This window comes from Numenius arquata, chromosome 7 (assembly GCF_964106895.1).
Source record: "Numenius arquata chromosome 7, bNumArq3.hap1.1, whole genome shotgun sequence".
Classification (NCBI taxonomy): Eukaryota; Metazoa; Chordata; class Aves; order Charadriiformes; family Scolopacidae; genus Numenius; species Numenius arquata.
In genome coordinates, this window is record NC_133582.1 from 17,774,943 (window position 1) to 17,799,386 (window position 24,444).

Sequence of the window (24,444 nt, forward strand, 5' to 3'; positions counted from 1 at the left end):
GAACACATACAAATTTCATGAACAGCAAACAAATCAGTCTTTTAGGTAGATTCTGATGGTGGAGAAGGTTCTCAGATGCTACAAGGCACGTGACTGCAGAGCTTTAAACCTTTACGTTAAAATGTAAATTCATATAACTACTTTTTTCCAACATCTCTTCACCCGTTTATTCAGCCTGTTCAAATCTCACGCACTCATACTCCAGTACATTTGTCTGCACCCTGTTCAGAAGCCACTGAAACGTGTGGAGTCAATGAAAGCAACACAGTTTAACTTGTGTGTTCTCCAGGTGCCCATTTAAACCCACTGGCTGCTCACAGATAAATGGAATTCTGCTTAATTTATATGGAGTTTTCCCTCGGTGCAGTTCAATGATGGACAAAAGACAACCAAGTACAATTTTTTGTTTTTTAATAAAGATAAAATTACAAAAAAGGTAAAATCAGCTCAGGAAAGGCAAATTACTTTAATAGATCAGTTTAGACATTTAACATAATAACTCACATCCATTTTTAAATACTATTACATAAAGCATGGTGAAGAAAAGAATTTCTGCCTCATAATTAGAAAACTCACAATACAACTTGCCAAAAACCAGAACAAAGCCGTTTGAAAATAAATACGGTCCATGCCAAATAGTACAAAATGAAATCAGCAGTCTCTCTTGATATGAAAACTTTTCTTCTTTTACGTATTCTCCAACTCTAGTATTATGTTCTTCAACTGATGAGAGGCTATCTTTTGTTCAAGGATTGCTGAGCTGTTCTGATTTTGCTCTGTACAAAGGCAAAAATTAAACTGTTAAGTTGTTTCATTTTTTCAACTAGCTGTTTTAGAAAGGCAATTTTGAATTACTGTTATTTGCCTAAAATATTTAGTATCACGAGGAACTGAAAGTAATCTCTACAGAAATCAATACTTTATAATATTTTAAATTAATAAGCACTTTCAACAGGGTTACATTTGTTATTAATTAATTTGTGTTTACCCTTTGGCATCTGTCTTTTCACCACTGCTGTCCTTGGATTTATCCTCCTCCTTAACATCTGAAAAATAACAAGATTTTAAATATTCTAAGAGATGCAAGAAAACCTTAAAAGACTTCAGAAGAAAAAAGCATGACCAAGTCACATTTTTTTTTGTATACACTCCTAGCCAGAGGGAACCAGCTTTTAAAAGAAGTCACTGGTTACATATTAAAATACAGCATTAAATGCATCCATTCAACTGAGTGATCTGGGCACGATGCCAAGTGATTCACAATACCTCAGGGCAAGCCTCTCTTGACTGGCCATAATGATGACATGCAGTAACAAGACCTGGATATACCCTGCGTGCCGTGTGGTGGCCTTGCAGCCCAAAGATGTAGTCTGTTATTGCAAAAGTCGAGAGTCCTTGGAATTTCTCTATCCCCAGAACCATACCCAGCTTTCAGAGAAAACTAGTTGGCTCACCCCACAAAAAAAACCCCTAGGAACAAACTCTTTGCCTAACGTATTTAAAGCAAGAACCCTTTTTATCCTTATTTTCACTAAACTATAGAAATCCCTGGCTCTAAGATTTCAAGCTTGTGGGGAAACAACAATAACACTTGGCTGAAAATACTGCTCTAGTGTGAATAGCTGTATCTTGAAACTGATTAATTTGAAATAGATGCTTTAAATATAATGGAAAAAATAAGTCATCATCTCAACAGCTAATTAACTGTTAACAGAAAACAAAACTGTCTCCTCACAGAACTGACATTTGCAGTTCTAAAATATAGGATGCAATCACACCAGAGTCCTACCTGCTTTTTTGTCCTCAGTCTCTTTTTTGTCTTCCTCTATTCTGGCTTTCTTTGCACCTTTCTTATGATCTGCAACATTTCGTCGTCCACCTTCCCCTTCATCTTCAGAATCTGAAAATTCTTCATCACAGGCTATGCGCTTATCAGATGCTCGAACTAGGATTTAGATTTATGAAATAAACTGAGCATGAAGTCAACTACTATAGGCCTAATAAAAAAGAACTATCACATTAAGAATTAATAATAATATACTATAATCATTTAACGCTGATGAACTAAATTATGGATAAAACCGCTAACTTTTTAAGATACTCTGGGACTTTCACAATAACTTCCAAAAATAGCTTTAGAGAGACACAGGAGGAGGGTGGGAGTATTTTAACATGCATCAAATTAATTTCAAATACTGGAAATTACATCACAGGAGAAAATATGGTTTCAACAGTTCAGAAAATGGACAAATAAGAGGTTATAGAATTACTCCAATCACCATCAAAAAAGATTAAACGTAGCAGGAAACTCTTAGCTATAGCTTAAGAACAACTCGCTGTCCTTACAAAGGCTAACCGTAATAAAGCGAAGGGCAGTGTTGCAAGTATGGAAAACCTCTCTGTCACAACAACAACAACAAAAAAACCAAATAAAAGTATTTTTTTGAAAACACAGTATCTTGCTTTACATCAATGGGGAATGTTACTTCTTGTGAATAGCAAAACACATAAGGTAAGTCCTGTATTCCTCCTTCTGGAGCCTCATTAGAGACTGACTATTTTAGATTTGAAATAGCCAGACTATTTCTTAAGATTGAAAAAACCATGTTCTTTCAGCACTTCTTTAAACCCCTTTAACAGGTTCAGATTTGTGCAGACATTCCACCTAAGAACAGCAAAACTGGTAGGCCAGAGGCAAAATGTTTTATTCAGAAACAAAACTGCCGATCTTCCAATAACACACTACTAGGACTAAGGTTCTGAACAATTACATTTAAAAATCTAAAAAGACTCTACTTGGATATGCTCTATCATGAGAAGACATTTCTTACTAGAAATGCGTTTGTCTGGATCTTCTCCATCCTCATCTCCACTGTCTTCATGAACAGCATCTTCAGGAATGGCCTGCATCTGTACACCAGGTGCATGAGGTAACATGCGCAAGTTTTCAAATAAGCGTTGCCTGCAAGTAACGGACAAGGAAAGTTATTAATACACAGAAGCAGCATTTCCTTGGATTTTGTATTTCATTCTGAAAACTCTGTATTCAAAGTTAACCTGCTTTGCTTTAGTTGTTTTAATTAGTTTGCTTTAATTGTTTCATTTAAAAAAAAAAAAGGCATGCCAAGTTCAGAAATATCTCCATCTCTAACAGATCATTAGTATCCACAGTGTACTTGAACATGATTTTCTTTGAACTCTTAAAATATTTATTTCAATCAACTTCAATCTCCAGTTCCCCACAGGGTCAGCACAAGTACCGCCCATTTGGGCTGAACCAAGTGACAGTATTACCCTGTTTATAATAAGCTAGAGAATTAAGTGGTATAATAAACTATGCTCCAGTTTCTCAGAAAGCAAGCCAGACACTTAAAGCATGAAGACTTCCACGCTGTGTGCAGCGATGACTTCAGGGCCAAAACCAATCCATCTGGACAAGATTCCTTATTGGCTGTTTCAGGGAGAACAAAGAGAAGTTCTCTCCAGTCTGAGCAATCCGATGCAATGGACTCCGTCTCCAAAGCACCACATGCAGGAAAAGGAAAGACACAGGCAGGACTTCTCCTGGGACTGAAAACTATCACTTCAAAGAAGTCCAAGTAGAGAGAAAGGTGTGGCAAGCACCAAACACTAGCACTTGTAACAACTATCTCAGTATCCTTCTACCCAATCTGAAGAGCTAAATGGCAACTGGTGCTTTTTTGGAATCCTTACAGTCTCTGTCTCTGATCAAATCAGATGACCTGGCAGACCAGTTTTGCCAGTCCAGGGAGTCCCCCAAAGTTAGGTCCCTGTGAAAGCACACAACTAACTGAAGGAGGATTCTCTGAAACGATGGGTCACTGCTCTTCTTGTGGGTGCTAGTACAAAGATGTTAGACTGTCAAAGGAACACAGACAATCCATGCCCAGGGATGTGTTAAAGAGCAAGCAAGTTTTGCAGCCTACTTGCACCATGAGAACTCAACAATGCTCAATATAAAGCAAGCAGCCTGGCAGACCACCAGCTGGAGCACTATTACTACAGAGAAGCTGCGTAGAATTACATCAATGAAAAATAGGTGGTTTTTTCCCTCTTGCACGTTATTAACAACTAACCCCCTTTCATCTGATTGTGATTTATATATTTGTGTTAGGAACACCAATCACAGTCTATATACCAACCACTTCAAAAATTTGTATTTTTACTGCTTTGATGAATTTTGCTATTTGACAGTTTTACAGGTTATAGCAGTACTGGCAAAGTTATACAGCTAGTTTCACATCTTTATTTAGCTCTTTTTAGAAACCAAAAGAATTCCTGTTCACCATTAACAGCCTGTTAAACTTGGGGCAGGAGTAGCGGTTTATTCTTTTAACCCAGAGCAGGGACAAGCCTCAGTAAGCAAAAAGTACTGCAGGCTAACCAATTATCTCTTATCAGTTGAATACAGAATTGATTGTATGCATGCATTACTCCATCCCTGAAGTAAAATACTTGTTTACAATCAAACCTTCAGGATGTGAGGAGGAATAAACTATCAGAAGCAGTACAGGCTAAAAAACACATAGCTATAGCTTGGCAACAAGCTCTTCTCAAACCTTGTGAAACTGTCAAGCCACAGTCACTCAACTGCCTGCACACATATCACTATCTTTCCACAATTTTGGATGTTCAAGCTCACATGTGAGCTCTTATTTTCACAGCTGACAGCTACAAAGACAATCTCGGTTCATGCCTAGACACGGAGCTGAGAACTAAGAATCCTAATCATCACAGCATACCAGCTGCTTTGCTGACGGGATAAACTTTCTACAGAATCAGAATGGGAAGCCAAGTAAAACAGTCATCTCTTTAGTTGCTGGAAAAAGTAAAAATCCAAGCTGGGTCTTAAATTTTCATATTTATAGTCATATGACTTCATTAGCATATATACTGCTGTAGGAACAGACTTTGAAAAAGTACCTCTTCTGACAGAAATGAGAAATACATAAGATGTATTCAGTATTTAGTCTTAGTGTGTAACAAGAAGCTGTACAGTTTTCAAAACTGCCTAACAAAACTCTGGAGAAATGTGATCCACATGATCTACTTGACAGATAAGGTAATCACTACTTACTTGATCTTCTCCATATATTCTGGTGTATTCTGATTAGTCATATTTGAAGGACTAATATGAAGCTTGAAGTCTGGTCCGAAATACTCGAAGTAGTCATTGTATGGCAACTCTATAAACAAAACATAAAAGACAACTTTGTGACCCAAGAAAGATTTTATACATTTTAAATACAACAGCAGTTTTAACAGGATTTTAGTTAGAGAACTATCAAACCCGAAGAATTCAGGTAAGCAATAATATTTAAGCAATAATATTAATTAAGCAATTTAATAATATTAAGCAATAATATATCATTGCCTGAACCGTTCAATGTTTTTCCTCTAACTTGTTCTATAGATGAACTTAAATTTGTTGGCAAAACACAAAAAGCAAGAGAAAATTCGACTGTAATCACATTAGAACACATATTGGAACAACATCAGAAACAGATTTGGTAAAATAACTAAAAATGCTACTTCTGCGGAAAAGGGAAGATCGACTGACGATTTATTATAGCTATTTTCAAAGTTAGTCCAGCTTGAAAGGTTTAAGTGAGCCATTCAAAATACTCCTTCAGTAAAACATATAGTATGTATCATTAGACGGAAGATCACAGCTAGCTCAACACCCGTGGTAAGCACCGTACAGTGGTTCAGCGATGGCCATGTCTGTCCATTCCCCACCTTCCCCCGCTTTTTGCATTTTCACAGATAATGGTCCCCTGACTGAAACATCTAATCCCCAAAATTAAGTCAGTAATTATGACATATGCAGGAAAACGGTAGTATTTTATATTGAATATGACTATCTTCCCAGATAAAGTAACAGAAAACTAAAAAACCTAAAACTCTTAAGAAATAAGACATTGAAATCCACTTCTAACTGAACCCTTTGTTTTGTTTCTTCATTTATGATTTTTACAGGACATGCGATCTTGTTAGGTGGACAGAAAGGAGACAGGAAGATTAACTTGCTATTGCAACGTTTAGAAATGCACTGTTCTTTCTCAGAATAGATTGAAGATGACAGGGACCAACAAAGTTGAGAGGAATGTTTAAAAAAAAAAAAATCAAAAATACTTGATACATATCCACTGAATGGGATTTGCTAATGGAAAAGAGTCACAAGATAAGGAAATACTACTGTCTCTTCAAAAGCTTTGGCTGACAAAGAATATATATTGACATGCAAGATGGAAAATATACATCTTGAAAGATACTGTCCAAATACTCTTTTCTCACCAACAGCAGCAATCATTGAAGTCAGACAGAAACACTATGAATCCAGCAAAACATACACGAATAGCAAAAGGTTATCAGCAAAAGCTGCAGCCCAATGTGAAAACTGCCAGTGACTGATGTGCAACAAACCAGTCCAAGAACTACTTTTATAAATAGGCATTCCAAAAACACATCCAGAAGTATAATTGGCCAGAAGTAAAGGGAGTGAAGGATCTTTGGGGATCTTACTCACAGAAATTACTTCACTATTCAACTATTCAAAAGAAGTCTACTATTGCTTTATTAATTTTTTTTTAAGATAGCTTGTAAGTCAAAATTGAGTCAAATGGAAGAGTAGAAGTCAATATACTTTAACAGTTACTTTTAAGCCACAGATGCAATGAAGAAAAAGTTGTATTTTACTACGTAAAAGGTACATTAATTTCTTGTGAATACCATGTCTGTGGTGCCCAACTTACAAAGGTCTACACTGTTACAATCAAAATGCAGTATATATTCTATCATACTGATGACATTCATATTAAAAATAGTTACAAGTAAGGTTCCGTAAGTTTTACATGTTTTGAATTTTCCAAAAATGATCCAGTTGTTTAAAGCGTTTGCTATTGCATAAAAAAAGCCCCAAATGCTTAAGTTTTAGTGCATAAACTACTGAAAATTTGTTGACTAAATCCTAACAATAGCTTTCCATGTAGTTTACTCTAAACTGATGCATTACAGTTAGCTATAGAAATATTTGCTATCTGTTCACTTAAACCCTTCCATGATTATTTCTTAATAAAATATTTATTTGGGTATTAATATTTACCATTAGGAATTTCACAATCTAAGGCAACAGCAGTTTCATATGTCCAGCATCGAGCAACATTACGAATAGTATATCCTCCTCCTCCTAACATCAGCAATGGCAAGTTAAAAGTCTTTACAACTTCCACACATTTTGCATGACCTGTCAAACACAAAAAGAATTGACAATATATGCAAAATATCTAAACAGAAAAATATATAATGAACTATTTAATAAGACATATGCAGTCACTTATCAAGTGAGAACCGAATTGATTCAAGTAAAACAGAACTGTCTCCCTTGAAAGTTAAACACAACCTCATAAGAAAGCAAGATCTACAGATAAGAAAAGTACAAAATACATCGAACATTATCCACCCCAGTCTTCAGAGACTTTGCATGATGGTCTATTGCTGCTGTTCTGAAATGCTCTTAAAATGTTTGGTGGTTTGTCTTTTCATAATTGATGCCAATACACAGTGACAAATCTAGGGACAATTTCTCAGTAAAATGCAAAGGGGAAGAGGGGAAAACAGTAAATCAGTACTTGGTCCTTTCTACTTCTAAATTTGAACCTGTATTAGAGGTTGCTAAGTCTTGCTTACAGAGTGAACTGGTGCCAAGACAGTACACACTCCAGGGAGATACAGCATACTGAAAGGCATCTGTAGGAGGCAGCAGCTCTCTTGGTTTCCAAGATATGTAAGATGGAAAAAAATCTGAGCTGTATGGGCAACTGAAGTAGCTTTGCCACCTGGTGCAAATCAAGAAAAGAACCCTGAAACACTCCAGACCCGACAGATGCTACACTGCATTTTGTTGCCTACAAAACTCTAATTGCCTCATTAAGAAAATATAAAAACAAGAAAACTCAGAAAATTAATGATTCAAACAGCCTAGACTTAAGGTTTAGCTAACGTTCAACATACATTTAACATTTTATCACTTAAATATATAAATAATATTTATAAAAAATAATATAATTACAATTTTAGTAATAATATTTGCTAAATTAACATCTCATCTCGAATCTGAGAATCACGCTTTTGGGTAGAAATGTAAGTAATACTAAAATAAATTGATTCTATAAAAGTTAATAAAAATGAGTGTTAACATAAGGCTCAGTATAACAAACATCTCTATAAATTTAACAATGCAGTGAGTATTCTCATTTCAGTAATACCTATTTTACGCCCAACAAGGTGTTTTGATATTTAGTATCTGTAGTCGTACTACGTGAACCACTAGTTTTGTTATTCGGCCATCATAGTAAGTGTTGCAGTAGGACAACTGTTGTCGTCCTGTCATTCCAGAGCATCACTTTAAAACTACAGAAAGCCTGTGCATAGAAGAAAGGGAATCACTTGAGTGGCTTGGAAGAACATGGAAAACCAAGCTTCTTAACTTTTTTAGATGGACAGAAAGAAAGAGGCAACTTCTGGGTTTCTTTTGGCCATCCCTGTATAGCAAAGAAAGAGGTGATTAATCATAGTAATGAACAAAATCTTTGTGACTCCAGTCCTCATCATGCAAGTGTCTTGAAAAATAGTATGAAGAATAGAGGTTTCTATTAAATAAAAGTTACAGACAAACACACACTTTTCTGCTTACCTTTAACAGTAAGATTAAAGCATCCCAGCCTGTCACCTGACAGTGAATCTGCTCCACACTGTAATACCACAGCACTGGGCTGGTACATCTCCATTACTTTGGATATAATCTATAATCAGTAGAAAATAGCAAGTTGTTCATTCACATTATGAAAATAAATCCACAAAATGAAAACTAGTTGTTTGGGCTTTTTTTTTAAGCTTTTTGGAAAGATAAAGTACTCACTGGTTTGAATATCTGTCCATATGATTCATCATCTATACCATCCCTCATTGGAAAGTTAACAGCATAGTATTTGCCTTTTCCAGCACCAATGTCCTATGAGCAAAAATGACAAATGCTTTATTACAAACGTAGAAGCACGTGAAGGTATCACAAAAAAACCTACACAAGTCTGATGCACTATTTGGTATGTGCATGTCTGCAAGGGGAAAAGAGGCAAACTACCTTATTTGATTCCCATTTTCCCATAAAATCATTTTGGAGCGTAGGAATTGTACACTAGGTTTGCAGTAAGCACACTTGCTTTTTTAATTCAAAGATTTAAAACAAAGAGAAAAAACATAACTGATTAGTTTAGCCTGGTAAAAATACTTAAGATGAAATCAAGAAAGAAAACTGAGAAGCAGCGAAGTGATATGCATGTCTTTGGTGCTGTACAGAAGATTTGGATTTAAGAAGGTTTTGAAAACCATATTCTTTGCTCTAAACATAGGATGAAGAACTAGCTGCAGCATAAAAGAGAGAAGAAAATCAAACAGAGGCCACTTATAGGTGCCCTTGAAGAAATTGAGACTCTTCAAATAAAAAAAAAAAAAACAAAACAGAACTTGCAGATTATTCTCAGTTCCATCAGGTGACAAGACAGGAACTGTAGTAGTCTGTCTTACCAGCTTTCCTGGACAACATATGCATTAAAAGAAAAAAACTCTTGGGGGGAAAGCAAAAATAAAAAAAATCAAGTGAATAAACTCTGAATGCATCCACTTCTGTTTTGATGATCAGCTCAAAACTTAAAGATCCTGCTTGCCACACTTTCCCATTTCTTCCCTTAAACTCACCACCAAGACAGAAACTGACCCAGTTTACAGAGCAGTTACCTCCCACTAATAAAGGTACAGTGGGGCCTCCTTAGCAGTGAATGCAACAGTAATATGTCACTTCCAGTAACTGTCTTTTACTGGGGGTGGGTGTGTGAGAGAGAGACATGGACATGAATGCCAATGCAGCACAGGCACAATGTTAACAGCTGAGGCTGGTTGCTTTTTTTCCTTCTTCCAGCATATTAATAATATTTCATAGTATTGCAAAATTAGCAACACTGAAGACCACTGCTGAACACATGCTGGTTTGGAGCATGACAGTTACCCAGAATCACCTAGGCTTTCAGGCGCTGATTTTTCTCAGGAGGTAACGCCTTGCTTTCCAGGTTGAACAACAACAACAAAAAAGCATTAAATCAATCACATCCTAAACCAGAGCAAAGCCAAACGTTCACACAATTTCCCTCTAAACAGGGGTAACTGCTTTCCAGCCTGAGCTACTCAAAGGATGTTCTTTGTAACTGATACTTGCATTGGTTATAAACACTCTAAAGAAACAATATAGCATTCTGGTAGTTGCCCATTCATCGAAGATCAAATTTCTTCATGGAACCTGGACTTCTATGTATACCTGCGTATATATTAAACTAGATTAGTGCTACCACCTAAGATGCATAGAAAGTCAAATGACTTCCTACGGGCACTGGAAGTTCAGACAGACTGCACGATACCTTCAGCAGAAAAAGGACGAACGCAGCTGAACTAGACAACCTCTGTGAGATTCAGCTACACTGATGGAGCTGCAATCACAAAATCATCAGCTGATGCATGATTTGTTCCTGCATCAAATAAGCATAACCTGATCAGCAAACTAGACCAACTAACTAAAGAATTACAGAAACAAGTTTGAATGGAGCCTACTGAAAAACAAAGGTAAGGTTTGGCTGTTAAAGTTGATGTATGAGGCCAGGAACAGCAGATCAAGTTGAGCAGAAACAAACAGCACAACACTGGTCTCCAGAAGGAAAACTGACTTTTCAGAGAATTATTTCTCCCTTTACTTCAATTAGCTTTGCAAGCTCTGGAGATAAGAAAAAGTTATTTTTTTTTCCTGGGGGGGATATAATAATTGCAATAAAGCCCGCTGAAGTCTGTATGCAGACAACGCTCATTTCAAAATACTAGCCACAGCACAGAATAAAAGTTACCATGCCTGAGGTACTGTTTGTCACTGACACTGTGCTAAAAAAAATATCCCAATAACATACAATATTCTTCTATTTATTTCAACTGTGTATCTTTAAATTCTTTGTCCTGGGTGTGGTGAGGTGAAGAATCCATAAACTTCTCTGTCAACGGGAAGTGCTGTTTCTAAAGAGCCAAGATATCTAACTCTTAAAAAAAAAAAAAAATCTAGCCAGATTCAGCAACAACAGTTTGTCTTTATAAACATCCTGGTCTGAGCTGCTTTTTGTTTGAAGCACCACTACCACCTTGTGGCCAGTCAAGTTAAACCACATGGATAAAAACAATGCCTAATCTGATTTCTACCTAAATCAATTTAGAATGCAGTTTAACAAAATCTAACAACCCTAATAACATTCAGCTCCAACAACCATACTGAAATGAACGCTTAGCACCCCACTGATTTAAAGCTTAACTCACATTTATTCCTGTGTCCTCTGGGTATCATCAGCACACTGGGGAGTGCATACTCCCGGAATATCAGCAGAAACACAAGTATCTGCATGTCTTGAATCAATTTAAAGATAGTAGGAACAAAGTGAATTCTTTCCCAACACAGAATTTTTATAGGTCAACTTTTTAGAAGCATTCACAATTTTTAAAAACATTACTAACTGTGTGTAAAAACTAATGTACAAAGTTGCTAATGCCAGAGGAGTGACTTATCCTGGGAGTGCCTCTGAGAAAAAAGAGGTTTAATGTAAGAGTTTGAAGCTAGGAATAGATTAATCCTAATACTTGAAATATTCTTTCAAGTTGTGAAGTGGAACAATTTCCTGTTCTAATGGTCTAACATTGGGAATGACTGACTTAAAATTAATATGAAGGACCAGGAAAATCCGTTTCCATTCTCAGCTTTGCTAGAGATTCTACAACAGCTTAAATGACAATTCATCACAGGTCGATGCTTCCTCTCTCCCTCCCTCAAGTTAGCTCTAAGGCTTAGCACACAATTGGCTGTGGGGCACACTGAAGTTCTTCAGCAACGAGCATGATAAGAACTCAAAACACACTTTACAACATAGGAAATATTCCAAAAAACGAGCCAACTGTATTACTAGGCAAATAGAACACAGTAAATTCAAGTTGAAACTGAAACTTTGTGACTATTAAAGCTCTGGCATGAAATTATTCTATGATTTGAAATAAATTTTGAAACCATGTGATCTCCAAACAGCCACTTTCACTGTATGTGCAGAATTGCAACGTACAGATAATTATAACTATACCACATTGTCTTCCTAGAGACATTTCCAAAATGTGAGTGAACTAAATTAATTATATATTTGAACTAAAATTTGAGACAATTTATCCAGATGTGAAGGTGTTGATTTCATGTAGAAGCGAGTAATTTACTTCCCCACTATCCCATTTGGTTGTATTCCCTAAGGTTCTTCAACAGATCTATCACTCTAGACAAAACATATTTACTGAAAACTTAGAGCTGTATATTATTACTGGATACAGTTATTGTAACCTAATACTAAAACAGTATCTACAAGGCAGAGATTAAGAGTGAATTCATCATCTAATGAAATTTCATGTTCAACCTTACCCTAAGATCCCCTGTGCCCGGAAAATATTCACCATACTTATGGAATGATACAGTCATGACACGATCTGTGGTATAAAATGCTTCTTCAACACCATCACCATGATGGATATCAATATCAATATACAACACTCTTTGGTGATACCTAGAAAAAAAAAATCATGGATGAGAAATCACCATTATCTGTTATGTTCATAGTATAATGATACCTAAACAAGGAAAAACCTAATGAAAAAATACCCAACCAAACACTAAAATCCAAGATTATGATCAATTTGATGGTTTTGGTTTAAGTGACCATATGCTCTTAGAATTCTCAGTACAGTTTGGATAATAATGAAAATAAGTTTATCTTCATTAAAATAACTTAAGTATGTAATGTATTTAGTATTTACACCAATTGTCTCACTCTATAGAAGCTATACCTTGTGTTTCTGCTCACACCACTTTCTGTTGTTCACATCTGCTGAATTTCCTCCTTTCATTGGGCATTTCTTTCTGCCTTCTCAGTAATTACCAACACAGCCTGCACTTAAGTATCTCTTAGTGCACATTCCAAACAGCATAGTGCCACGAGCAGGAATAACCCATGTTCCATAAGCCCGCAAAAAATAATTTTAAATACTTCTTTTCCATTGACTTTTCTTCTTCGCCTCTGCAACTTGTAAAAATAGGCACATCCTTATTTCCAAGTGTATCACACTTACTACTAGCATGAATTTATTATGCTTCTGCTTAGTATTTCCTAAAATATCATAAGATTCATATCAGTTTGAGATAAATAAAGAAACCAGTTATTTGAAGCCTCAAAGCATTGGAAACAACAGTAAGTATCCCTTATATTCTATTTTTTCCAGTAAAGAACAAAGTCTATCAGCATCAGAAGATGCATTTCCATCATGCTTTGCACAGTGCTACAGAATATGAGTCCGAGCAGCCATAATTTCAGGTGGGCTAAGATTTTTCACTTAATAAGACACTGAACTAGATGGTTTCCTATGGTTACATAACCTGTAATTATTTGAAGGCTGCCTGCCTTCACATGCATGTTAAGCTAAAAAATTCAAGACTTAACTACAGACTGCAGAGACAGATCCTGAACACATGCTGTACATTAAAATGAATGTCTTAATATGTTAATATTAACTATCTATTAGTGTCTTTAGAAACTTTTTCCATCTCTAAAAAACACTTCCCAATTACAGCTACTTCCCCCATCCCTCACCAGCAGACTCAGCCACTCCATTCACAAGAGTCAAATAAGTAGAATATTTTTTGTGAAAAATGAGAATGATGTGTTATTGGAAGGGATATAGTCCCCCAAAGCAGCACAAGTAACACTCAGGATTTGAAATTTTAGTGAAGCATTACTGCTCAAAGTTAATTATATGATCACTTTTTCATTACTCCTTTCATTTTTTATTTTGCAGTCACAGCAGCACAGCTGTTATTTCATTATTTATTCATAACAGCCACATTAATTCATGTAACAATCCAAGGAACCTCAGTGCATGATCTTCCCTGAATATTCCTGTTTGGTTTAGTAACGACTCGAATGGTAGGAAATAAGCAGGCCTACTGAGAAAATAAATGTGTGTCTGATTGTGAGCATGGCTGCCCTAAGCGGCCAGGGCAGTGATCCATCTAGCCCGCTATTCTGTCCCCATGAGTGGCAACAAGATATTAACGTTCATAGAAAGCATATAAGCCTGTCCATTTTCTGAAGTCTGCTACCCCAGTACTTCCCCTCTGTCTAGGATTACAGCATATGGCATTTTACAGGGTGCATTGTTCCTTGTGTCTTTAACATCTATTTACAGACCTCTTGTCCATGATTATGTCTAATCCCTTTTTTGAATCTGTTGTTGCTGTCTGCTTCCTTCAGCCTCCAGTAGCAGCAAGTTCCAGAAGTTCACTATCCTCTGTGTAAAGAAGTACTTCTAAATATCTGTTTTAAACTTATCTCATAGAATCATAGAATAGAATCATAGAATAGTTTGGGTTGGAAGGAACCTTTAAAGGTCATCTAGTCCAACCCTGTCTCCATAGGCAGGGATACCTTCCGCTAGATCCGGTTGCTCAGAGCCCCATCCAAACTGATCTTGAATATTTCCAGGGATGGGGCATCTACCACCTCTCTGGGCAACCTGTGCCAGTGTTTCACCACACTTATTGTAAAAAAAATTTTTTTTATATCTAGTCTAAATCTTCCCTCAAGCCATTAACCCTTGTCCTACTGCAACAGGACCTGCTAAAAAGTTTGTCCCCGTGTTTCCTGCAGGTCACCTTTAACTATTGAAAGGCTTCAATAAGGTCTTCCCAGAGAGAGTTTCTCCAGGCTGAGTCTCCTATTTGTTATCTTTTCAGCTTACCTGTATTTTAGTTTAAACTTCTTGCTGAAGCCAAACCAGGCATAGCTTGGAGTTTTCTTAACTGAAACTGTTTGAGTTCAACATGGGCTATGAAAACTACTCACTGAATAATTACAATTCCTATCTTCAAACATTTAAATACTTGAATTTGACACTTTCTGTAATTTTATCTTGTTCTCATCATAAACTTACTTCAGTAACTCAAGGATAGCAAGCACAATATCATTGACATAACAAAAACCAGATGCCTCCGATTTCTTGGCATGGTGAAGTCCTCCAGCCCAATTAACAGCCATGTCTGTTTGTTGTCTGTTCAATTTTACCGCCCCAGCTGAAAGATATACACAAAAATGAAAGGAAATGCAGTCAGAAACTTCTGAAGGCCTTTAAACCTGTTATACGAAATAGTATTGTATTTTTTAAATAAGTTGATCCTAGATCTGATCTCTTACCAATACTGAGATACAGACTGTCAACTATGAGATATATCAGGTAACTGATATACGATCATTATTTCTTTATAAAAACCCCTTATATTTTCTTTAGTTTTAAGTATACTATCAAAGTCTGAAGTTGCTGACATAAACGTAATAAAGCTACAAAATGGTTGTCCTATACTTACCAACAGAGCCTCCAGTTGACAGCTGACAAAACTCAAACAGGCCATCAAATACAGGACAATCTTCTCCAACATTAACTGCATAAGAAATGTAATACTTGTCAAAAACACCATTCCAACAACATTGTTATATGCATGGATAACACTTACAGATGTAATTCATAGGTTCATTCAGCATTTTAGCTACTTCCCACCACCACATTTTTGTCAGGCTGAATTTTAAACAGGTCTTTATAATCTGACTCTAAACTATTTTTTTAATACCTTTTTCTTTTTTTTTTTTTCTCTCAGTTTCCACAGGAAACTTTGTCTCCTTGTTAATAAGAAGTTAGATCATTTTTAGATTTTTGAAGAAGTGCTGATTAACATGGGTCATGGTAAGAAATGCATAATTACTTGGAAAAATAATTTGCTGAGAATAAGGCATCATAAAGAGGTTACAATACTGCCTTTTAAATTGATGTAATAGCTACCAAACTGCATTCCTAACAGTACTTTAAGCCTATCCCTATAATTAAAAAAATAAATTAACAGAAAGGGTGAGCAGTGAGTAATGTACAAATTTTACTATCTCCCTCCAACAGGAATGAGCAACTCCTCTTCTTGACTTAAACACATTTTCACACATTGATTTTTACTTCTCTACTCTTCTAAAAGCTATTCTTTTTCAGAGAGATTTTGCATTAGAACAGATTTCTAAGACACTTTTGCAAACAGCTCACAACTTAAGTTTAATCAGTGCATTAAGCCCACAGAAAGTATTATTTCACAACTAGAATACACCCTGTGAAAGGGGAAGCAAAAACCCATCCATAAGCTTAAAGAACATTTTTGCCAAGATGGCTAGTTTTAATAGAAAAGTCACAAAATTAGTGTAACTAAAGGCAGGCACATGTTACTCTTGTTACAGTATTTCTCTAACCCCCACACACCATTAAGGCATGTTTGTACCTCTGCGTTGGTGCATATTTAGCTTTAAACAATGCCAACCATCAAAGCACGAACATATAGATTTAGTAACCAAATATTGACACTTACATCTCTGCATTTGCTTGCTGTACTCAGACATATTGTCAGGCCTTATCGATCGGAGAAATTTGATGTATTCATCACTATGGTATTTGGTCATTTCCTCAGCAGTAGCTTTGTGAGGTCGCTGATAACAAGAAGTTATAGAAATAATCAGTGCTCTGCAAAATCAGCTAAAAATTGGCTAAAATAGACAACTTGAAAGAAATCTAATCTACTTTGAAAGGAGAACAGTGAAACAGACAGTAGTGCTCTTTTACAGAAAGCAAGGACTACTCTGTTGTTAGTACACAACTTGATTCTTTGTGCAGTTAACCCAATGTCTTCCCAACACCCTAACCCCCACCAAGTCATAAAAATACTGGTGAGAATTCTCTACTGGGGCTCTACCTCACATCTTCCAGACATGGACAACAATCTGCAATCCTCACTAGTTACAAAATACTGCTTCATTTCTAAGAGAGCTCTGAATACACGATTTAAGTATTTTTTTATTTCCTACTTCCACTTCTCTCCATTGATTTGTGTGAGAATACTTGAAGCCCTTTAAAAATAACTTAAAATGCTTCAGTGGACACTCTATTGCTTATACTCACGTAAATTTCCATTTTTCTGTACAAGCCATAATTTAGCAGCAAGTTGTGGGTCATTCGGATCCTATGAGGTTTCATTGGATGCCCTTGTCCATAGTAATAGTTTCCGATATCACCTGTCAATATTACACAAAGGAATAGCTATTCATATTACAAAACAACTTTTCATTGCCACTTAAAAGAATCATTCCCAGAAGACAGTAGGTATGATTTAAAAAAAAAAAAAAAAAAAACAAAACCAAACCAAAAAACGAAATCAAAACAAACAAGCAAATCAAAAACCCCACAAACCAATAAAGAGACTATTGTCTATTTCAAAAAGGCTATGGGGGAAAAAAACTGCCCCTAAAAGGTCATACATCAGAAGCTGAGGGCAAAAAGGAGGGCAAATCTAATACCTTTACTACAGCAGACAGTAGTAGGGGAGCAAAGATGCCTACAAGAAGTGATGTCAAATCAAGAGTGAAGAAAATAGTGGGTAAAAACTGAAGAATAAAGTAATGGGAAACAAAACTGGAATAAAGGGGAGCAGAAATTACTGATGACATAGTCACATTGTACCATAACAGAGGCTGTAGTAAAACTTGTCAATTTGCAGGAGCTGATTTTAGGATACCATCCTCAGCCTGCCCTTACCTACTAACCCTAGCAGCTACATTCCAGAATTTAACTTCAGATCCATTGCTGAAACCACTTGTACAAACATTCCCCAGCCACCTGCTGCTAGGGACCCACAGTAGTTTAACAGAACCTTGTAATCTAACTGGAGAACAACTAGACACACAATTAAGGTAACAAATTTGACACTTGCTTCCAATAAAAGAATGGCTGCTATGATGGGCTAGTTAAGCTTTCTCCCCAACTCAGATACTGTCAGAACATACATACCTCCACTTTGAACAGTGACATTCCCAAGACGCAAACCATTTTAACTAGAACTAGCAGTACATAATGTTTCTGGAAACAGACAAGCCTAAAAGGTATGTCCAGTTGTCAATAGCTTTCAGCTGGAGAATTCCATAACAATTCTTTGCAATAGTGCCTCTTTTCCTTTTGACCAAAGTTTTACTGTTCTTACACATCTTTCAACGTGCTCTGCCTTGTCCACTTGGAATGAAAGAAATACTATTTTCAAAATGCCATACTATTTTACAAATTTTGGTAGTCAGAGGTAAGAAGCACTGCTCCAAAACAGCTTCAGTTTCACTCTTCAACACAAGCTGCAGCTCAGGAGGAAGGGAAAATGTCAGCTTGCGGTAGCATCACCAGCTACTAAGAAAAGCAAGCATTACAGGACTCTAAGTCTCAAAGCATTCTAAAATCCAGCTTTCAAAGGGACAAGGAGAGTAAGGACACTTAGGAAAACTAGATATAACCTCATGTAATGTGAGGTTCTCTAGAAAAGCAATCGCTTAACACCTAGATCTTAGCCATCCCATAACAATGAAAATACCAAGTTTTAGTATTAAGTTAAGAACTTTGAAGAACCTGGACCTACTCCTGACTTAGGTATTTAAGTGGAAGATAAGCACTTCTTGTCAGTTACTGAGACCTGGAATCTTACAGATACTTATGAATTAATAAATTAAGCATACCTTTTAACTTTCACTTTATTTTTTTACCAGAAAGGAAAACTTCTAAAAGAGTTGGCAAGTTGGTAAATTTAATGGGAGCTTATTTAATTTAATGAAACAGAAGATCTGTGGGTGAGTATCTGGCAGAAGCATATTGACCCTTCCATGTTAGAGGTCAGCAGCAACAACTTAACAACAGATATCAATATAATACACTTTAGCAACAGGCAATACAGTTTATATCTTTCAGGTCTTAGCGTCACAAACAAAAAAGGGTTTTGGCATTAGCCTCATAAAGGAAAAATAATCAAATATATGTACAAAAAGACCATTAAGTTTCAAGGGACTGTTGCAATGTGTATATTGGCAGGGGTGGAGGAAGGAAAAGGTACTCAAGAGATTCTTTTTCTTCATCAGGACCTTGATTTCCAGCCAACATCACATCACAAAGGGGACCCATCTTGGAAACATTATCCTGTGGTCAAGGCAAAGGTGTTAAAAGTCTCTCCTCCTTTACCCAGTGAAGGAGAACGTGCCCTTCCTGGTAAAAACACTTCATCCATGGATTCTGAAACCTCTTCTTCATATATCACAGCCTTATTGGAGTACTTTGGGAAGAAATGCATAGTGTACCAAGAGCTAGTGCGTTCAGGGATGGGTCACCACCCCCACGGAAGGTGCTAAAAAGCCTTGCACTTAGTGCCAGACCGACTGTGACTGCAGTATGCATATATACAGAAACAGGTACAGTGAGGCCAAGCGCATAAGACTAGTATTGCAGGTAGTGTGAGTACTTGACCCTAAACTTGTCAGTACAAAAGTAAAATTGTACAGAAGTGTTATGAGCGTATTTTGTATCACTCACCAGCGTGGGTGCATGTGGAAAGTGCAAAAGAAAAGAATATAACTGAAAGAGGAAGTGGAGGGAAAACATGCAAAGTAGTATATGCAGAAAGTTGGCAAATCTATTAATCCCTCACAGAAAGTCTTCAAAAACTGACATTTACTGTTTTGTACCAGTAAAAATATCAGCTAAGTGGCTCCCATTGAGAAGTAACAACATGATCTCTGACAGTTGAGTTCTTAACTAAAACGAGACAAATCAAGTACCAACTTAATTCTAGCACAAGTTTACTGCCCTGCACTGTTCACCACATGATGCAAAATATGATACCAATAAATGACTGGAAGACCTACCTGAAAATTAAGTTATTACATACACTGTCATGATCTGGGTTCAAATATATTAAAAAAAAAAAAAAACAAACAATAAACATTACTTCTCAATTCATACAAGTTACTTGCCTAAATTCTGAAAGCTATCAAATTAAAATAAATGAACATAAGTTTACTGAACATAAGTTTAAGACACTCACTTCTCTATCTGAGACTTCCGCAAGGTCTACAGATGTTAAATATTCTAATACACAGAAAAATACTGGAGGCTACATGCCCTAAAGGAACTTCAATTATGTCTGACAAACACACAACCGACTAACAAAAGCTGCTGTCCTTTAGTCCCTCTAGTTACTAAGACAGAAAAATAACACCTTTAAATTAACCCATTACAAAACAGTCTGAACAGCCTGAATAAAGAGGCAAGATATGAGGTTTACTTATCTTTTTTGACACTTTGTAACTTGTAAATTACATTACTTTGTAACTTTATTATACAGATAAATTGTTATGTACACTGACCATATCTCTGCTTGCTTCAAGTACGGTTACCACAAAATCATGAGGTATTTCAGAACTGCACTAAGTGCAGAAACCTAACTGCTACAATGGAAACCACATGAAAAAAGCCTTAATAGCAGTAGGTACACTGGGATTGACTTCTGCAATACTAACGGGTGAACTCATGTAACGATGAACCTAGAAAAAAGATCAATGCCTGATCAGTCTAACAAACAGCTACTCAAACAGGCCTAGAATTACTGCACTAGCATCTGAAGGGTTGGGGGTTTTGTTCTGGTTTTTAAAATTAAGCAGGCAGCAGAAGACTAGCAAAGTTCTGACTTTTGAGTCCTGAGCGGAGGTTGGGCACCACAGCCATGTTCAAAAGCCACTGTGCAAAGCATTGATGAGTCTCCATAAAACGCTCTTCAGTTAAAGCTGACATCTGCAGAGAAGATGAACTTAAACTGCAAGTGCTAATGTACTTAAACTATGCCTGAATATAGCAGCATACTCTCCTATTAAAACAGGTTTAGTCTCGCCTTGAAGGGCGGAACAAACCACATTCTGATGCAGATCTCAGAAATTTTTTGTGAAGGTAGAACCTTTTGAACACCCACATTAAATTACGCACAACAAGCAATCTAAGCAACACTGCTAGTGCACAGGCATGGAATAAATACACTTATTGTATATAAATACACTTATTATAGCTGCTGTGTGATTCTCTAGATCTGTGCTTTGCTGTACAGGAGCACAGACCTGGAAAGACCCTCTGGGTCCTGTCCTCATTGCTATGGGCAACTGTACAACATGTACCTATTTTGGAAGAGGCCACTGAACTACCTGAGCCACATGCTGCAAGACTGTAGCAACAACCTGAAGACACATGGTAAGAGGCTAAAATAAAAGCTACGATATCTTGCCATATCTAGTATGGTTCCAAGTAGTGCAAGCAGACTTTGGTAAGCTATAGCCATACACATATTAAGACTAGAAGCAGTTGTTAACAATATTTTAACATGGCTAAAATATCTTAATTTGCGCAGGTTTTGTTCTTCCCATAGTATACTGGCTCAAATTTAAATAAAATTCCTGACCTAAGCATGATCACGAGCAATGCAAATTCTGCAAACTGGATGTAACTGACAGTCTATTATAAACAAACTCCAGAAAATGACATCAAGCTTCTTCTATCCAAAGTTTATTGGTTCTAGGTACAGTGTGAAGGCTATTACAGCTGTTAATTATCAGAAAACTTTAACAAGCAATACACTCAGAGACAATTTCCTAAGTTACAGGCTAATTTGAAAAAGCAACTTTAGATGGCAATCACACCAAGTTTCCCTAAAAGCATGTAGGAATTTATTGAATCGCAAAAACACGTACATGCTTCTAGTACTTTTCAACACTTTTTAGGGTATACTTTTAAAGAAACAAAGTGAAAGTACACGTGGAGGAAAAATTATGACAAAAATGGTAATATATTTCAGTTATTACATTACATACTTGGAGATACACTACTGCCTCAGTTGTGTGTTGAGGTATCTTTGTATTTTTTTGGTTTGGGTTATTTAAGGCTTTGAACACTCCCCTTGCTTTGAACTCAAGACTTTGCTGGTACGACATTACAAGATACTCAGAATTGCCAGATGAACCACAAATCAGCATTATTTACTATAGAAATATAAAAGTATTTACTGCAGGTATTAACTCTAGAATTTCTTCTAATAACTCTATTTCCAAAAGAAGTGTAAAATAACTGATGCCTTTGGCAATAAAAAATAATGCATCAAAAGCATTCCAAAGCTGGTAATTTCTTCTACAGAGAAAGTATTTTTTTAAAATCACTTTTACAATAGATACTCCTTTGCCTACCTTATTGTTAACTGCATTTATCTTAGTCTACATATTCAAGCAAGACAGGAGCTACAACTGGTTTTAAGTCGCCATTATCCTGCCACCTGAAAACTTCCTTCTCCAGTTTCTTCTCCCTCTTCACTGGAATAGCTTTTTGGCTTTTAAGGGAGCCTCTGACACGAGCACCGAGTACCAAAAACCAGGGATCACAGAAAAACTGAACATATTGATACCTTGTAAACTATAGCCACGTGACTTTAAATAAAGTAACAATTAAAAAGAAAAAAGCATATTGTTAAAAAAAAAACCATGTAAACATTTGCAAAGAGAGAGCTTCTAAACTATCACTGCAGTCTTCCTTTCAACAAGGCAAAAAGTGAGTCCTCTTCCCAAAGAAAAGTAAGATTCCAGCCTCACCAAAACTATCCCTAACAGGGGCCTCCTCCTTTCCCCTTTAGGCTGAACAAAGAACCAGAGCTAGCAACAAAGAGAAGGGGGCGGCAACCACGACTCGGCCTCCTTTAGTGTGGTAAAAAAAAACCAAGACAGGCCCCACAAGATCTGCCATTTCTAAAGAATGGCAGATTTGCTACAGCAGCATACACCTCTGATATCTTAACTGGGTTTAACTATTCATCTTCATTTCCAAAATGGTGAAAACACCAAAGCGCTACAGCAAAACAGCCTCAACCTCTGTTTCCTGGCTACCACCAATACCAGTCTAAAACACCGACTTAAAAGATTGTTACGGAGGCGATTCAAAAAAAAAAAAAAAAAAAAAAGGAAAAACAAATGCAAACTCGGGAAGAAAACTGAAAGTTGTCGCTGTAACCTGTGGCCAGAGAGAACCACAAACAAGCCGCTGCAAACATCTGAAATTAAGCAGGGGCTCGATGGACTTTTTTCGAGGCGGCTGACGACGCAGAACGCAACTCGCCGCGTCCCCGTCGGCGGAGCGGGCAAACTCGGGCGGCCTGCACGCAACTCCCATTTCACTGTTATTAAACACCTACGCGCCCAACTTTCGTGTTTGGCGGGCGGAGGGGCTGCTGGAAGCCAAACCTCCGCTTCGGTGCGTGTTCGGGGGGGCTTGGGGGTGGTGGGGCAGAGTCCCCTCGGCGCACAAGCCCTCCGCACGGGAGGCAGAGGCAGGGGAAGGCCCCAGCGCCGAGGACCACCAGGTGCCGACGCTACACATGGCCTAGACTTTTTTTTTCTTTTTTTTTTTTTTTTTATTGCAGGGGAGGAGCCAGACGCGGCGGCGACTCCAACGCCTCTGTGCCTAGCGGATGGAGGGGAGTGTCTCAACTTTTCTTCTTTTTTTTTTTTTTGTTTTTTCTTTTTGGGAGGGGGAACAATAGACACCGCATTCACCCCGCCGGGTCTCGCAAGCAGCTCCCCAGCTCTCACCTCGGCCGGCTCCAACTCCCCCCACACCACCACCACCACTCCCGCCACCGCTTCCCCCCCTCGCCCGGCGGCCCCCCGGGGCTCAGCCCCGCGGCGGGGCGGGAGCACCCAGGACCGATGGCGGGAGCGGGTCGCGGCGGCGGCGGCGCAGGTGGAGAAGGCGAGGACCCCCCCCCCAGGTCGGGGCCGCCATGGAGCGGGCAGAGGGGGCCCGTAATGGCGGGAGACGGGGCCAGGCCGCCGCGGGCGGCCGTTAGAGGGGGTCCACACACACGCGCGCGCGCGCGCGCTCCTGCTCACCGTCATAATAGTAGCAGACTTTCTTCTTGCCGCCGCCCTGACTGTACGCCATAGGGCCGCCGGGGCCGAGCCGGAGGGAGGGAGCGGGCGGCCGAGGCGAGCACCGAGCCGGCACAGAAGGAGGAGGGAGGGGGCGGGAGAAGGCGGACGCGGGAGAGCGGGAACTCACGACGCCGGGCCACAGGCAGCGCGAGCGGGCCCGACCATCGGCAACGGGATGGGGGGGGGGAAGCAAGCCGGATGCGTCCAATCTGCCGCCGCCGGGGGTGGGCGAGGGAGAGAAGGAGGTGGAGAGGAAGCGTGCGAGCGAACGTGGGCTCTCCCGTGCTTGTCCCTGCCGTTGAAGCTTAGTCACACACAGAGTCAGGAAAAGAATCAGCAAGAAATCCTCATAAGCGAATTTTTGGAGGCAGCGCTTTCCTTGCCCACCCCCACGCCGCGCAGTGGTACGGTC

At 38.1% G+C, this 24,444-nt stretch overlaps 1 protein-coding gene across 1 annotated transcript; it reads right to left on the bottom strand.

Annotated features, from left to right (window-relative positions):
* Positions 1-412: 412 nt before the first annotated feature.
* On the bottom strand, positions 413-24,189 carry HDAC2 (histone deacetylase 2). Its single transcript, XM_074151183.1, has 14 exons — positions 23,991-24,189; positions 17,173-17,285; positions 16,586-16,703; positions 15,551-15,625; positions 15,121-15,259; positions 12,560-12,701; positions 8,942-9,034; positions 8,717-8,825; positions 7,127-7,267; positions 5,099-5,207; positions 2,832-2,962; positions 1,790-1,945; positions 989-1,046; positions 413-776 (listed from the first exon to the last, which is right to left on the bottom strand). Exons 1-14 carry the CDS (start codon positions 24,040-24,042, stop codon positions 746-748), a joined length of 1,467 nt encoding a protein of 488 aa, XP_074007284.1. The 5' UTR covers positions 24,043-24,189; the 3' UTR covers positions 413-745.
* Between the last annotated feature and the right edge of the window lie 255 nt (positions 24,190-24,444).